Consider the following 18,341-nt stretch of genomic DNA (forward strand, 5'->3'; position numbering starts at 1 on the left):
GAGAAAGTACAAAAAAGATACACGAGTACTAATGGTAGGAGGAGGAAGTACCAAGTAGATCCCCGCAAAGTGGGGAAGCCTAATGGATAAAGATAAAATGGGAATCTCACAGAGCACCAGCTTACAAAGAACAAAGTAAAACAAGTGGAAGTGCTTGAAACACTGGAGTAGTATCAGGTGCATCCAGCCTTGGGAGCCGTCCTGCCGTGTGCGTTCCTGGTCCAGAGTGAAAAGGTGTCCCTAGAATTCCGTACGCACTCCGGGAGCATCTGCTTCTCCTGAGGAAAGGAGAGATTCTGCTGATACGTAAATTGTTTATGAACACAAGTTACCAGAGAAATTCACTTCCTGCTAGCAAGGAGGAAAAGACACTGCCAACTCTTTCAAACAGTAAAGATGAATCAAAGATGGGAATTCTGGATAATTGGGAAACATAAAACTGCATGGATAATGTAGTGATTTGATAATATGACGACTGCCCCACATTCCACTAAATATGGCTGACTACTGCAGTTAAAGGACACATTAAGTGATGCTCTCATTTTTGTATATTTAAAAATCTAGATGAAGGCACTTATGATATGCAATTAGTATGTCTCTCATTGCTGATAAGAGAAAACTCGAGAAAAGTCCAAGTATTTATGGAGGCATGGCAGCATATCTAGTCAGTGAGTGCAGTTCACGCAGCAGTGTGTGACCTCTGCAAACGAAAGGTCGAGGGTGTGTAAGAGGAGGTCACAGCTGCTCTCCAACTGACTTAGATTTCAAAGTCAGGGAAAACTGAACAGCAGATAACTGAAGGCCGTGAGATACATGGGTGACTAGTTTTTTTTTTTTTAATTAAGTTGGTGTTTTCAGAGGAAGGATGGTAAAATAGATACATTGTCACCAAGAGTTAAGGAAAGTTGGGACAGGTTATAGGAAGCTCTCTGAAGTGGCCATGCTTTCTGTATTGACAGGGCGAGGACTTTGTTTTACCTTTGCTCTTGTAGCACAGGTAGCCCTTGAATTCTATAGTAGCTCTGGCTGGTCTCTAACTTGTGATGCTCCTGCCTCAGCATACAAATTCTAGTATCATAAGCCTCTTCCACTTGTGTGTATTTCCTAGTTCGTTCTTGGGGTCTGAGACATGGCTTCACCATGTAGCCCAGACTGGCCTGAAATTCCTGATTCTCTGCTTTGTCTCTGAGATTAAAGTTGTGTAATACCAGGCTTGCTTATGCTCTTCTTTGAATATATTTCATAGATAAACAGCTGAATAAACTATGCTCTGTGCATATATTTCACTTTAAAGTGGAAATATTAACTAACCAAAGGAAATAGTTATTCAAAATTCCACTATATTTCTTCACAAGTAGATCTAACAGGCAGAATACAAATTAGGAGTAGATTAATAAAAACAGATCCATTTAAAGGTGTCTATAAAGACAAAATACACAGCTGGTAGAACATGAAATTTTTTAAGAAGAACAATTTTATATTTGAACAAAAATTAGAATCTTGATAGTATCATAAGAATCTGGGAACTATAAAATTCTTAGATACATATTTGACAGGAAAGTCAAGCTATTATTACCATCTGTCTTGGAAAGGGATATTTTTCATGTAAAATATACAGTAAAAGCCTTACTCAAAATAAAAATTACATTAGCGTCATTTTTATAAAAAAATAAACATTTAAGAAAAAGACATTGTCCATGAAATCAGAGAAGGTAAAGACGATACATTGTTTTGAAGGTTCAAATGTTTTTATTTAAAGGTTTTCTAAAACAGTAGATGAAAAAGCTAACGGCGTGGTTAAATGTACACTTCAAAATGTCTTTAAGGTGTCTAAGAAGTCCTGGGATAGAAATCACAGAGTTGTCTTGGCCCAGAGGGTAATTCCTCTGGCAGATGCACAGCACTAGTAAGAAAGTGAAACACCAACCCTTGATCTTATAAATATTCCTGTGGAAATCTGTCTGTACAAAAGCTTGCTCTTAATAACTTGATTTTCAATAATGGCCACCTTCTCCGTGATGTCTAACTTCCTTTTTAGTGTGCAAAGGTTATGCTTCCTAGATCAGATCTGGACCATTTCAGATGTACTTACCAGAGGATTTCCCCTCCCTCTCTGACTGAGCTCAACGTTTTGTCTTAACTAATGCAAAACACATCAAGTAGTGAGAAAGCTGGGCTGACAATGTATTAGGTGCATGGATGGTGCTGCTGTCCGTCTGGACTTGTGGATGGTTTAGGGGAGGTAGAACCAATAAAAGCACATCCTCCTCCTCCCCTCCCCCTCTGCTTCCTCTTCCTCAGAAAAGAAACAAGAACAAACCCCACCACATGCTGTCCTTACTACATGATTTCTCAGAGCAGCAAGGACTTTCGAAACTATGAAATGTCACTGACATCTATCACCAAACATAGGCATAGCATTTAAGAGCTGAAAAACGCTCAAAAGAAGTAACTGCTTAGCCCAGAGCCTCAAGCTGGGAGGACTTGGTTGCTGAAAGCAGAGTAGGGTGGCAGCCTGTCCCAGCACAAAGGAGAAGTCCCCTCTGAGGGAGATGACAATCCTACACAGCTGACCAGACGAGTCCATCATCGTGGAAGACAATTTACCGCCGAGTTTCAAACTTATGAAGTTGCCTTAATCAAAGAGCATCAGCAGCAGTGAATCGTCTCATACCTGCCAATGTGGAAGTGACCGTGTTTATACGTCAGGACTTTCATGGTTTCAGAGTTGGGTGTCTTTACATGTAGTGACAACATAGCGTGCCACCGCTTCCTTCACTCTAGCCTTTTTAAATTTGTAATTTTTAAAGTGTTAACACAACAGTGAAAATGATAAAACTTAATGCAAAGGAGCCAGAAGGTACCATCCTAACTACACGCCAGCCTGAGGTGACAAAAGCTGGTGCTTCGATGAGATGAGATGGGGCACTGGCTGCTGACCCACTAGGTGAGGACTCCCTTTAAAAGTGCCAGGCCACTTCTGACAGTGAGGGCAGCACAAGGCCCATGTCAGGGCACATGCCTGTCACCCCAGCTCATGGTGGCAGAGGCATCTGAAATTCAGACCTACCTTAGCCTGCTGACTAAATTCAGAACCATCGTAGGCGCTAAACACATACAATCGTGTGGCACGAGTGATGTCAGGCCCTGAACTTTCCTGACACATGTGATGTGTACCTAATGATGTATTTCCTAACATTGTGCGTTATCCAAACCAACAGATTGCTAGTTGCCATAACAGCAATTGGAATGGTGTCTATTGTAGAAACCATGAAAACATTTCATTAGGACAAAATCGACAGGTAAACCACGGAAGTGCTCCCTTGGAAATGAGCCTGGATGTAAAATGTGGACATGCTTGATGAGGATGGTGTTTACAGATAAAACATGGATGTGCTTCAGACCCAAATGGCTCCGCTGCTCATAAAGGGCACACAAAGCTAGTGTTACTGTGACTCTTTTGTGTCAGATAAAATGAAGAGTAAGAGGTTTTGGGGTTTTTTGTTTTGTTTTGTTTTGTTTTTACCCAAAAGTAATTTACTATTTAAAAAATGTGGCTATGGTACCAACTCCGGGTTTTAGAATTGTAGGTGAAATAAAATATCAAACATGGACACATCTACAGAGAATACGTGAGAGAAATAAGGCATAGTCCTCTATTAGCAAAATTAACTCCATTCAATTTAGAGGGAGTCTGTAGTCATATAAAATTGTGTTTGGTAAAATTTAGTTTAAAAGCTGTAAATTAGCATGTGGTAGACACTGCCTGTAAATTTTGCAAAGTGCAAGTCACAAAAACAATGGCATTCTACCTTTAAGTTTAGGAAGCATGGAAAGCACATTGCCTACAATCAGAACACAAGCTTGCAATGCCGTTTAAGTGAGCAGTATAAAGAATAAAAGAGTAAGTTTGACAAACATCTCCTTTTGCTGACTTACCCATATCCATATTTGGTAAGTCAGGCTTCTGTGACCGAAACACAGCACTTGAGATAACAGCTGAAAAGCAAGCTGATTTCAGTGCGTGCTTTCGGTCTGTGGCAGTTGGCCATGGCTTTGGAGCATGTGGTAAAGTAGTAGATTGGAGCCTGTGACAGGAAACTGCTCCGTGCTGACAGCCTAGAAGCAGTAGAGAGAGACTAGAGCCGGGTTCCTGTTCCCTCGAGAGCACACCCTAACTTTGCCATGTAGGCCCTGACTTCTAAGGCCCTATCATATTTCAGTGACAAGTTGAGGTCAAGTCTGTCTAACACATGGGCCTTTAAGAGGACAGGTAGCTAAATCATAGCAGTACCTGCCTCTGTCTTGGAGGCCCAATTTAATTTAAATATTAGAATTTGCTAAGATAATTTGTGAAGGAAGAGATCTGGCTCAAGATCCATATAAGGCATTAATAGGTTTTCACATTATTCATATACAGAACTTAAGAGTAAAATGTGAAAAGATTTTATTTATAGCAGCAGCAAAATATTGATTATATTTATTACTTAAAATATAGGAGTTACCTATATTTTTATTTATTGAAAGTCGTCAATTATTTTGCTGGATATGGTGACTTGTTTCTGTAATCTCAACACATGTAAGACTAAGGGAGAACTGTCAAGAGTTCAAGGCCACCCTGAACTGCCCAGGAGCTCTGGAGCAAATACCCTATCCATAGATAGAGTGATGCTATCTCAAAGGCAAGCAAAGGGGAGATGTAAGACCTAAGCAACTGATGGAGTTACCATATTCCTGAATAGGGAGGCTCCGGATACACTCCCCTATACATTTCTTTCAATTCAGTGCAATGCGGATGGAACTGTCAACAAAGGTAAATTATAAGGGAGTGTTGTGTAAAATAATAATAATATATTTTATATGGAAACATTCAGGCCTGAGGGAAATGTAAGAATATGAAGAGTTTAATTTGCCAAATATCTCGATCTAATATAAAGCTTCGATACTCAGAACAAATTATATTTTCAGTGGTTAGTCAGTAGAAAATAACTGAACAGGCAGGAGGAAATATTAATAGGATAGAGCATTTATTATGAAATGCACTCTACCATAACTCAACATCTACCTGAAATACAAAGTTTAGCACCTTTATTATCTCATGTATAAGAAAGTCTAAGCAGATTAAAATTGAATGCTAAAAAGTAATAATATTATATTTAAAGAAAATCCTTAACAATATCTGCCACCTAGGTTTGTGGGAAAACCCACAAAATGGGAAGCCAGAAGTTAGAAAAGTTAAAATACCATTCTGATTATGTGGAGTCTCAACCCGTTAGAGACAGTTATGTCAGAGAAAAAGCAGTAAGAAATTGATAAACTGCTTTATTGATAACAAAGTTAATATCTGTAATATTCTAAGGGTCTTTGTAAATCGTGACAAAGAGAAAAATACAGTAGAAAAACTGACCTTTCACAGAAAAGGAAATCTATTAACCCAGAGTCCTGTGGAGACAGGCTCAAATCTCACGGGCAGCACAAGGAATGTTGTAGCAGCAAGCGCCTCTTTCCTGAGAGGAAGCAAGGCTGGACCCCAGGTCAGGGGACAACATCTGTAATGTGAGGGCTCCACTGTTTTTTCCTGACTTCTTTGTCTACTTAATGCATTTGCCTGTCCCTGAGAATGCACAGAGGAAGAGAGCCAGTGCTCAGGGTCACCACTGGATCCCTTTAAATTATGATTTATTATCTGTATGTCCATATATATGACATCGTTGGGAAGAGGAGCAGTTCTATGTGTTGAGGTACACATGGGGAGATCAGAAGACATTTTGCTAGGGAGTCTTTTCTTTCCTTCTACTATGTGGGCCCTGGGAATTGAACTTAGCACGTCAAGCTTGGTAGCGAGTTCCTTTACCTGTTGAGCAGTCTTGCTGGCCCATTCCTGGGCTTCTTGCCAAAAGTTTGTTTTCCAAACTTGTGCACTGTACTCCTCCCTGTGAACAGAGAAGAGATGAGGTGTGGGAGCATCCTCTGGTTATGATTGTTCTCTGCCATCCATGTTTTGCCCTTCAGTTGTTCATTTCTTCTTGGTGGAAGTCTGCACTAGAATTCAGTATGACTCAACCTAATGTTACTTTTTCTGAAACAAGCTCTATCAACAAAAAATGCAAATAACTTTCTAGTTAGAGCAGTAAGAGGACCCATGGAAAGAAGAAAGGGGATGTTAAGAAGGCCAGAGTCCAGGCAGGGGGAATAAATTTTAAAGCCCATGAATAATTATTTAAGTACAAGATACTTGCAGGGGTTCAGTAGCAGCCTTGGAATTTAATGAACGCCTTAGCACTCATAGTTTAACAGGTGGTCATTATAATCAAGAGAAGCTCTGCAAGGGCGGTGAGCAAGAGTTCAGGTGAAATGCTAATCCCCAGAGATCTTATGTGGAGGAGACGGAGAGGAGGAGGTGGCCTTCATCAATGTGGACCCGTGTACAGAACCGTCTCAAGCAGAACACAAGGGTATGCACCGGATCCATCGGCTATGAACACATCATTTGAAGGAAAAAATTCACTGCAGAAGAATTCCATGAATATAGTAAGCATGAAGCATGAAAGCACACAATACCCACAAGAGAATTCTTTTAGGAGGAACGAAAACCGTATACAAGACCAAAATGCAAGTCCCTCTCCCACCCACTGCTGCCCAAGCACAAGAGGACTTGGGGCTAAGTTCCCACAGCGTGCTTAGTATTGGAAAATCCTCCTGATAAAGTTCAGGCTATTTATACGAGAGGAATGATTCGAATGAAGTAAATGTGAAAAGTTGCATACATGCAAATCCCCTATGTAGTGGGTGAGATCCGTCTTCAGTGATCACTCACACATGAGAGGATGCTCGTGGTCTCACCTTGGAGACATTCGAGTGCCTGCAGTCAAGGTGGATATGTCTTCAGATGGACTCATGCAGAAAGACACCACAGAATCCAGAATCCAAAACACACACATCAGCTTGTTGCTCTTGGCATCTCAGAAAGAAATGCAGGAAAAAGACAGGGTTTTCTACACAGACTTAGAACAAAGTTGTCATAAAGTCAGTTGCTGGTGACAGAGGCCAGTCCTCCTCTAAAGCACTTGGTGAACAGAAGATAACAATTGCTGAAAATTATTTTAAATGTATTCTCTTGCACGTGCTTTCCTTTAATGATCCAAGCCGTTGATTAGCTTAGTATCTTTTTTATGCTGCTGATAAGTCATGATTACAAAGACTTTGAGGCTACCAGAAAAGTAACCTTGAAATGTTAACAAAATCTTTTTATTTTCTTGGTGGTGAACTACATTTGCTCATGGAAAGGACAAATGAAAATGTGAATTAGCACATGATTTGTGTGTGAATTTGAAATATAACTTTCAGTATTGCTTACAAGGCCAATAAAATAGAAATAAAAGTGACAGATTTTTAATAGAGAAGTGATTTAATATACTATGATATATCATCATGAAATTTTATGCAGTCACTAGAAATGATTTAAGTCTATAAAAGTTTATCCGCGAGGTATCATTAATTTTAAACATGTGTGATGCAGAGAAATGAAGTCTTATTTGTGCAAAGGAAAGAAAAAGCCAATATACATGAGTGTATGCCTGCTTGTGTATGTATGTATATCCATATAGGTATGCAGATGGATACATTACTAATGAGTATAGATGCTTGTGTAGAAACATAGAGGAGTGAACTCAGTTATACATCCACTCTTTATTTTACCTTTATTTTTGTTGTGCTAGACATCAAATGCTAGTGCAAGGTGTGGAAAGAAAGTGCTCTCCTGAGCCAACTCCAAACCATGCAGTCTTCTAAGGAGAAGTAGATAGTAATTGTGAAAAGATGAAATTCCAAATACCTAAGGATCACCTTTATTTACAATTATAAAGATTGTTGAATGTATATTTTTTCACGACTAAAGTAGTGCGTAGGGTGATCAAAGACTCTGTGAGAGCTATTGATTATTCAAAACCAAATTATTGCCTTTCCTGGGACCACACTGAATTTCCAAAAGTAGCAGAAAAATGTCTGGAACTCTTGAACCATTTGGAGACTCTTGATCTATGGAGGCAAACCTATAATTTTCCCGGTGCACATGAAGAACAAAACTAGAAGTAGTGAGCAGCCTCGCTAGTCCAGTTAGACCAGGGCCAAGCCGTCAGCTCACCGTCTTCTCTTCTCCTAGATGAGGATGGGCTTGGCATAAGCATTATTGGAATGGGCGTTGGTGCTGATGCTGGACTGGAGAAGCTGGGGATATTCGTCAAGACAGTGACTGAAGGAGGTGCTGCTCAGCGGGATGGCAGGTGAGCTGGGTGCTCAGGGTGCATTGAATCCCAGGGGAACTGGCTGCTTGTTTCTATCAGAATGTATGATTTTGGCTATCTGCTTTTGTTTCTGTCCTTTCATGTACTTAGTGTGAAGTGGGCCATGACGTACTATGATTAAAGAACATGTCTTGGGAAAGTCGGCATATGACGTTACTTCAGAAATATTAAAATGAATTAATAATAATTCTGATGCTTTTGTAAATGACAGAAGGGAAGAGAACTTAAGTAGTCAATTCTAGCCTGATGGGAGTTCTAGAGACCAGTGTTCCTCCACATCTCCCATATAGGAACAAGTGCTAGAACATTGCTTGGAATCAGAGGAGAGCTCTCCATGAGCAGAGCCTGCCAGCTTGCCCTGGTAGTTACAAGTTAATGCTTCAGTCTGCATCAGCTCAGTGGTCCTGCTGATTTAATATAAAAGATTTAGCTTCCCACCAGGCTTCTGCTGAAAGGCTGGAAGCAATGGATTAAAATGAAGAGACCCCAGATTGATAGTGGAATTCAGAGAACATCATCAAACATTTTTATGTCTGGTTACGTATCACCTCACCTCCTTCTCAAGATGTCTGTGAATTATGGGTCTCTGTCGAGACTCATTCTATCCTCCAGTATCCTAATAACCTGTTGGTAAACATGAAGCTCCTAAGGGGCAGGGACCATACTTACTTATTTACTTGAGACAGGGTCTCAAGAAAGGTACCGAGTTAATAATGGAAAGCATTGGAGCCAAATGGTACTAAAAGCTCTCCTTTGATTTCCACATGGCTGGACAGACTGAGAGAGCAGATTTCATCATGTTACTTAGAATGACATGCACTTTGAAAGTTTGGGGTTATTTCTGGAATTCTCCACGAAATACTTTCAGATAGCAGATGATCATGTGTAATTGAAGGCATGGAGAGTAAGATCGTATGTAAAGAGATATCTCTCTACAGCCTGGGGCTTTTATTTTCTTCCTCAAGAAAATATTTGTTGAATGCTTACATTGTAAGAGCAGTGATCTGTACTCTCTGTGTTTTAACTTACATGCTCCTGCTAATAATGTTGACTTAATTTGTGTTTTATTGCTTCTGCTGTATGTAAAAGGAAGCTAAAGTTTCTTATGTGTGCTCGCAGGGAAGTGGCGGGGCCTGGCTAAACCCACGGTGTCTAGCTCCACAGTCAGCATTAAGTAGTACATTGTAGTTTACCGTGCACTTCATTTTCACAGTCCACTTTAAAGGTGCGTCCGTGTGTGTGTGTGTGTGTGTGTGTGTGTGTGTGTGTGTGTGCGTCCGTGTGTGTGTGTGTGTGTGTGTGTGTGTGTGTATGTGTGTATGTGTGCGTCCGTGTGTGTGTGTGTGTGTGTGTATGTGTGCGTCCGTGTGTGTGTGTGTGTGTGTGTGTGTATGTGTGCGTCCGTGTGTGTGTGTGTGTGTGTGTGTGTGTGTGTGTGTGTATGTGTGTGTATAACTATAACTTAGATGGTTTTCAGCATGTTTTTTATTTCAAGATGGGGATCTTACCAACTTTTTTATATACAAATTATCAGGAACATCTCTGACTATTTTGAAACTAATCCCTAGGACCAGACTTACTATATCTGTGTATGTCGTGTGTTAAATGCTTTAGAACCATGTTGCTGAAGTGTCTTCGCTGGCATGATAACTTTTGTGCTCCCCTAAGCAGAACTCCCAAACAGCTCCCGCCTTACCCGATTCAGACTGGATATTGTCATACAATAAATCTTTAATAATGTGAATACTGTGACATAATTGCTCTCCGATATTTAACTTTAATTGAGCACTTACCCTTAAGAGTTTTTTAATGATTTTACTTCATGTACATGTATGTATGCCTGTGCAGCACATGCGTGCAGCTACCTACGGAAGCCAGAAAGCACTGTTTCCTGGAGAGGGATGTGGGTGCTGGGAACCGAGCCCAGGGCATCTCCAAAGTGAGTGTTCCCAGCTGCCTAGGTTTGCCTTCCGCCCTTTCCTTCAGGCCTTTTAAATGTTTCCCATCACCTGTATTTCTACTTTTTAAAAAGGAAGTATTTGTGCTGCTTTTTGTTGTCGTTGATTTCTTTCCTTTGTAATGTGGAATTCATCAGTGTTTCAGGAAGAACCTACAGAAATAAGGGGACACACCAACCACATCCACAGTTTAACTAATGGAAATCTCTTCCCTACTGCTTTGTTTGGGCAACAAAATGATTAAATACAACTAACGAAATTAATATGGGACTCCAACCTTTAAATAGGTTAAGGTCTGTGTTTACTCCCTACTTGTAACATTATTTCAAAATCGTTGTTCAAAAGTTATGGCCTCCTGTGTTGTTTTCTTCTTGGTCCTCTAGTTTATTTTTAATGATTCCTGGGAAAAACTCTCAAATTCATGGCTCAAACATAGAATACGTAGAACCTATTTGACAGTCTGATTTCTATCTCAAGTTCAGCATAAAAGACACTGAATTTTGTTTTCCCCTTTTCTGTTTCCTTTCATTGGACCAGAAGCCAGTATTTTATGGATTGACACAATTCTACATTATTTTCATGTAAAACTGACCATTCATATTTTATGTTCATTTATTTCACCATACATTCTCATTATATTGTATATTTCTTTTTCTGGAGTGCCACAGGGCTTGGGTTTTTGAGTTCATGGTCTAGGTCCTATCCGTAGTCCCCGTTTCGGATATATGCATTGGTATCTGTTAGGCTGCTTTAAGGTGACTGTCCCCAGTTTTTTGTCCCAAGTGTCTTTTCTTCTTTTTTCTTTTTGTAAAGTATTGTGTTATGTGACCCTGGGAACAGCACACTTGTTTGTTTTTGTCATAGTTCAGGAAGGTTTTATTCCTGTCTGGGGTGGCTTTCTCCCTTGACTTTCCTGCATGTCTCATTGAGAATTCTGACTACTCTACTACAGTGTGCATTCTGACGCGTGCTGTCGCGTGCGTTCTGACGACACAGTGAGAAGGCGCTGACTTACTTTGGTCGTTTGTTTCCTAAGCTTTGAAGGCAGTACCTACCTTAGACTAGCCTTCCAGATCTAATTAAGGAGTAATTCTTACAGTAATTTGTGGTCAAAGAATCAAGGTCTTCTACAAAATAAGAAACAGGATAACTGGACTGAAGTCACTGAAGAGAAGCATGTGGGTAAACGTCTGCGAAAGAACAGGACCAATGCTGTACATGGGTGGGGCCAACTGCACGTCTTACAGTGGCACAGCATCGTTGATATGCAGTCGACACATTTTAGGCTTAGAATGGCTTAAGTCTTTCTAAAGGTAGGTTCCTTTCTCACCTCCACCTGGACTGAAGAACATGCTTTAAATATTTTCATGCCATGCTGCCTATAATCAGTTATATCGCCATGTTCTCCTCTCTCACAGCATACTTTTCCCAGTTAGTTACTGCTTTTGCTGGCGTGCAGACTGGAGGATGCTGGCCACCAAAGCTTAGAGATTTGGAGTTGAGCTCACCTGTCTCTGCCTCACTCCTTCCCCTTTTTGTTTTATGTTTATTATTTATTTAAGATAGAGGTCTTACCATACTGTTCTCAGAATCCTGTTCTCAAGTGAACCCTCCTGCCTCAGTCTCCAGAGTAGCCATTGTTCTGGATTGTGGCACCAGTCCCAAATTCAGTTTATCTTCACTGTTACCATTTTGTCTTGTGTCAGTATGACACACAACATGAATTTGGGAGCAGGGAAGTCTCCTGTGAGAATTCTTCTGTGCACTCGAACATCCCTGACCATCTTTAGATGTTTTCTCTGAAGGGTGTGGGGCTGGTCTCTTCTCAGGATCTGAAAGCAAATCTGGTCACGATCTCCTAAGGCTACATCAAAAGCAAGCAGGCTGCTTTGTCCTCTGAAATGGCATGTGCAGGAGTTCTCTCTCAGCTAGATTTATCTAAATAATAAAACTTTTCAAACTGAAATAATTTTATCATTGGTAGAATGAGTTTATAATACAAAAGTTATTTACTGTTACAGTTATCAGCAATAAATAAATAAAATTTGAAATTAATAGAAATAATAGTTATATTATCTTTCAAAAATCAAGTCCATTGGACAAAATTTAGGCTCTGGGTAAAGCTATACAATTCTAGTAAAGGTATCAATTAAAGGTAAATAAGTGCACATATTCATGCTTACAGATAGGAAAAGTAGTGTCAGGTTGTGAATTCTCCTGAGTGTTATCTGCGTATCCAGTGAAATCCCAGTGGATAATCTCCTGAGTTATTTTCGGCTATGTTGACTCCTTCCCACTGCTGTGGTAAAACATGGTACAGAAGGAACTCAAGGAAGCAAAGTTTATCTGAGTCCCAGTCCCAGGGGAACGAAGTTCATCCTAGGGGAGGAAGGCATGAACCAAGCTGGCTGAGCACAAGTCATCCTCACTCAGGAAGTGGGGCCTGGATGTAAAACCTCCAAGCCCACCTCCTGTGGCCCATTCCCTCCATCGGGGTTTTCCAACACCACCACCAGTTGGGGGTCTGGGATCCAAAGACAGGAGCCTATGAGGGATATTTCACATCCAGACCATAACAGTGGATATTAAAGAATGGGCTGGGTTATTTTATATGGCAAGAAACAAGATCCAAAATAGTACACTCAGTCATGGAGGATAAGAAAAAAGTTGGAAGGGGATATGATCTGACTTCAAGATTTTCTTCTAAAGCTTCAGGAATCAAGAAAATGTGGTATTGGTGATAGATAGATAGATGATAGATAGATAGATAGACAGACAGACAGATAAGTAGGTAGATAATAGAGAAATAGGTACATCAACAACCCAGAATAGAGGAGCCAGGGCTAGACCCAAGGTTAGCACTGTTAATTGTGTTCAGTATAAAATCCAAATGACTCCTTTGTAAAGTTTAGGGAATTTGTAATTTTTATTAATACCATTCTTAGGAAGATATTTCATTATCACATAATGAAAGACATTTACGATCAATCACATAACTGAAGGTTTGCAACCTTAGCCACACATGAAGTCTTCAGAGAGACTGTATGCTTCAAAGGCATACAGTGGCATTTCTGTAAACTGATTTCCTTTTAGGAGTGGTAAAATGCTTGTGAAATCATTTGAACTCATACATTCAGAAGAGAATTAAAGTGGAGGGAAGTGAATCAGATTCTTCAGCTGTCCTATGAAGGTCACAGTGTTCAGTGTCCCCAGCAGAGAGTAAGAGCTGCTGCTATTGGGGAGCATAGCAGCCCCCATGTACTGCCACCGTCAACACAGCCACCATTGTCAGCAGCAGCATCTTTGTCAAAAACCAGAGTTATGGTTGGGGCAGTACAAAGTGCAGAAGGAGAAAAATAAAAAGAAAGAAAACTAACGTGCTAGCTAGCCTGAGTGGCGGCAAAGAATATTTCTGTTGTTTCTGAGAGTCATTCTGCTGTGTGAGGTGGGGTGTGGAACTGCGTCTCACCACTGAGCCATCTCTCTGCAGTGCTACAGTTTTGCAGGCTTCGTGATCCCTTCAGTGGATCCTTCAGAATGCAATGTTTAAATACAGGCCAACACCGAGGACTTTGAAAGATGACATTGATAAATACAAAATACAGATGTCAAAGATTCGATTCAGCTCATTTCAGGAATTAGCGAGATAATAAATGGGGTTGAAAATGTTTGGGGAGCTAGGTATCTCAGTTAGGGGAGAGGCAGGGCCTGCTTGCGCTGCCCTATGGAAAGCTTGGCCCCCGTGTACTGCTGCTGTGTCATCATCATCATCGTACTAGTCTGACATCACTACCTATCTAGTTCCTCAAAAAGGCAGAGGAGACAGGTGTGTTAAGGAAGGACCAAGGCACATAGGGAAGCTCAGGCAAGCTCTACTTAGCTATGCAACTCCACGATTGACACCATAGAAAAGATCTAAAAGCCCCAAGGATTCTTCAACTTCCATACATTTAATTTCTCCTGTGATTGGAAGCATATATCAACTAAATTATTTATAGCTGTTTTTATAATAGTTATATTTGAAGGTGATGCCTGTCCAGCTACAAAAGTAGACAGATGTATTTTGATACATACATAAAAGATACTATGATATAGTTGTCAAAACGAATTAGGTAGAATTATAACTGTAGTTGCCAGAGACAAATCTCAAATTTAATATTGAGTGAATAAAGCAAGTTGTAAGGTGAGTAGTACACTTTAAAAATTTTGAAACATACATTTATATTATGTGTATTCATTGACACCGTTGACACCAAGAAATAGCATGTGGCCATATCTGCTGAAGAAATAAAGACCAGAAAATTGTAGGACCACACCCAAGGCGCTTGTCCTTTTCTGTAAAGAATTATTTTAGGAAAAAGCCTGATTCAAATATTGCACAGTGCTCAGATTTGATAAACTAGAAATCGGGTGAGTCTGTTACCTATTTCATACCACCTTATTCTATGCCCAGAGTATTTTATTATGAGGACTAAAAAGTTGCACATATAAAATGTGCATATTTAGAATCATTTAGACATTAATCAATATTAATATAATAGACATCCCAGAAGCAGGCACACAGAAACACACATCTAAGTGTATATATAAACATACACATGTACACATGTGAGGGTTGCATACACTGAAACAATCGATTGAAACACTGAAGCAAGTGATTCCTGATGTTTTCCTGAGGGGAGAGCAGTGAGAGGGACTAGGTGTTGGCACAAAGGACATTTCAGCTGAGTCTGTTCCATTTAGTTAAGTACAAGCTTGCTAGAGATCTGCATATATTTCAGTTACCCCTTCCTCTTAAGAGTGTGTGTGATAAACCGAATCTTTCAGTATTACTTTTTTGCTTTCAGTGAAGTTTTTATTTTTTATAATGTCTGCATATGTACATACATTTATATGTTCACGTGAGTCTTGCACATGTATCTGTATATGTGTGTGTAGACACTAAGGGATCCACTTCAAGTTTTGATCCTCGGGTGCTGTCTGCCTTTTCTTGAGATAGGGTATCTCTTTGATCTTGAAGAGTTTCCAGGTTTTAAGTTCAGGTCCCTGTACTTGGAAGGTAAGCACTGCATTAACCGAACTGTCTCTGCAGTCTTCATAGTACTGTTTTGAAGATTCGTATCTTGACTAATATTCGACTGTGGTCTGGAGTATATTGTGGGCCTAAGGTTGGAATCAGTGAGAACGCCTTACAAACAAGTCTTGGGTTGTGACTTCCTGGAAAGGGCAGTACATTAGCAGTGCCAGTCACTGTCAATGCTGGTTTCTCTCTTTCTCCAGGATCCAAGTCAATGACCAGATTGTGGAAGTGGATGGAATCAGCCTGGTGGGGGTCACACAGAATTTCGCTGCAACTGTTCTGCGGAACACCAAGGGCAACGTCAGGTAAATCTGAAGCTTTCTAATGAGCAACTTGGTGATGCTGTACTTTTATGGATGTTAATTTCCCTATAAATATTTATAATTACAATAGAAATTTTGTCTGAATATTGAAACAGTGTGAACACCTCTGTTGCTAAGCTGTGTGGTGTACCTTACTGTTAACACAGTAGGAATTGCCACAGAGATGAAATTCCGAGTCGCCACCTCAGTAAATATTAATTTCCTTCTCAAAACCACCTTTTAACAAAACCACCTTTGGAACAATTGAGGCTGAAATGGTTGTCCATGCACCAGAGCATGCATTACTAGACAGGTAGGCTGATTTCAGGCAGTGTGTCGTAAGAATCTGTGCACTGTTTTTAAGAGTCAGCCAACATCTCTCTTTGATGAGTTGTACTTTTTCACTTTAATAGGACAGAGGCTGCAGACCTTGAAATTTCTATCTCTGGTTGTGAAAATTATAACTCTTAAATAGGAAAGCCAGTTTGAGCTAACTGTGGTTCAACTTCCAAATCAGCTTTAATTGATTAGTTTACTTTTTTATTATTTGATTTAGCTTACTTTTTTGAAAGCATTGTAAATGTCTTACAGTTTGCCAGAATCTCATGATCAACACCTTTAGGGGACATTATTTAGTGACTGCAACTGTGAAAACAACGTGGGGCTCTCCTCACCACAGTGAAGCAGCCAATTGCTCTGAGCACTGTCGAAGTGGAAGTGACATTGATGAAAGAAAGGCAGCAAAGTCCTCGTGCAGCATATTTAGTGTGGTCCAAACCTGAGTGCCAGCTTCAACTTTGTCAGTGGGAAAGCAGCCCTTGATGCTGGAGGGATGCTTTGAGGAGCACAACCTAATCAAACACGTGGGCAAGGTCTGGTTCCTACCACACTCAGTCCTCAGAAAGGCAGGTAAAATGGTGTCAGGAGGGTCTGAGAGCTCCTCAGCAGACATGAGGGCTGCTCTTTAGATTCCCTGTGGCATCCATGCAGCACTTCCCCACTCTGCAAGACTTGCTTGGGAGTTTCTCTTTAAACATCAAGACAAACTAGACAGCATGTTAGGTAACTTTTTAAACATGGATTTTTTACTTTTTAACAGTGAAATATAATATAGCAACATGTTTTATTTAGTACTGGGTTACACTCAGAATTCACATCTATAAAATAGTGTTTATATTTATATTTAAACAATCTGGGTTTTGCTTTGAAAAGTCAACACATGCACATACCTGAATTCTTAAAGATACATTTATGTGGAGTCTTTACTGATATATTTATTTGCTAATATGTAGAGAGTTATGTTAGCCTGGCTCCCGACAGGGAAAAGAACAGTACATGTTAGTATGCTGTGGTAAGAGGCAGAAGGCATGGGCGTGTCACTAAGCACTAATATCCACTCGCTTTGCTGAGAACGATGGCCATCAGCTACCAGCACTTCCTCAGTAGCTTTCAGGTAAATATTTTAAGAGCTGATCATTTCAGAGAAAGGCCACACAAGGTACCAAGTGGGCAAAAAAATGAGGTACAGTTTGCAAATCTAAAATCTGTCTGTGCTCTGTGACTCACTAAAATGATGCTTGAGTTTCAGTTCTGCCTCTGTTTGTTTTTCCAACACATAATGGTCACATTTTTACACAAACCAAGAATTGTTTCCATAAGAATCAATGCCTGTAGATTGGCTCAACTTTCCCTCTTTTTATACTTTAAGCTCAGTTGTACATTAAGATTTAAAAATTTAATATTATTTATGTCCCATTTTTGACTAGAGATCAGTTGAATTAGAACTTGTTTCTGAAAGCCAGGCATTTATAAACCATCAGTCTCCATTCACCCTTCCGTGGTGTTCACCATGAGTGTCTAGGAGATTTGCAATTTCCACCTACTTAATTGTAAATGCAATCTTTGCATTGTTTATTTGACAGCTCAACAGAAACTTTATAAAGGAATCAAAGGAATCCTCTGTAATGTAGACATCTAAATGCCAGAGAGTAAAACATGCAAATTTCTTGGCTTCATAACAAATGAAAATAAAAAGAATAACTGGGTTTTTAACCTCTGCTTGTTACATTTTTGCCTGAAGCAGTAGGGAAATAATACATGTTGAAACTTGCTGATGACTTTTTAAAAACACTAAAAGAGACCAGATGAAGATCTTATCCCGGCTGTGATACTCTGAATAAGAAGGCCCCCATAGGCTCCTAGTTTGAATACTTAGTAATTAGGGAGTGGCACTTCTTGAGAGGGGTTAGGAGGTCTGGCTTTGTCAGAGGAAGTGTGTCCCTGCTGGTGTGCTTTGGAAGTTTCCAAAGCCCAAGCCAGTCCTAGTTTCTCTCTCTTCCTGTGGAAGATGCCTGCTAATGTGGATGGAGAACTCTCAGCTCCTTCTCCAGCATTATGTCTGCCTGCACGCTGCCATGCTTCCTGCCATGATAATGGGCTAACCCTCTAGAACTGTAAGGCAGCTTCTACTAATGCTTCCTTGAGGAGCATTGCCTTGGTCATGGCATCTCTTCCCAGCAATGGAACAGAAACTAAGACAAAAGCCATTGCTCAATAGTGAAAGTCCTCAATTTTTACTTCATATTTGAATCAACTTCTCAGTTCTTTACCATTAAATATCAATGCACCTTACCATTCCAGTGTTTTGTGATGCAAAAAGGACAATTTGAAGAGCATTTTTCTTCCTCATAAGCTTTGA

At 40.1% G+C, this 18,341-nt stretch overlaps 1 protein-coding gene across 23 annotated transcripts in view; it reads left to right on the plus strand.

The window, feature by feature from the left end:
- Ppp1r9a (protein phosphatase 1, regulatory subunit 9A) overlaps positions 1–18,341 on the plus strand; it is a 321,979-nt gene that overhangs the window by 209,498 nt on the left and 94,140 nt on the right. For all 23 annotated transcript variants that reach the window (XR_005503322.2, XM_039108474.2, XM_063286778.1 and 20 more), the window contains 2 exons: positions 8,162–8,282; positions 15,542–15,646. Coding sequence is in view for 22 of the 23 variants with exons in the window: in XM_039108474.2 (XP_038964402.1) it covers positions 8,162–8,282; positions 15,542–15,646 (226 nt within the window). In the remaining variant the exon portion in view is untranslated. The remainder of the gene's footprint in view (positions 1–8,161; positions 8,283–15,541; positions 15,647–18,341) is intronic.

The sequence above is a fragment of the Rattus norvegicus genome, chromosome 4, assembly GCF_036323735.1.
Source record: "Rattus norvegicus strain BN/NHsdMcwi chromosome 4, GRCr8, whole genome shotgun sequence".
NCBI lineage: Eukaryota > Metazoa > Chordata > Mammalia > Rodentia > Muridae > Rattus > Rattus norvegicus.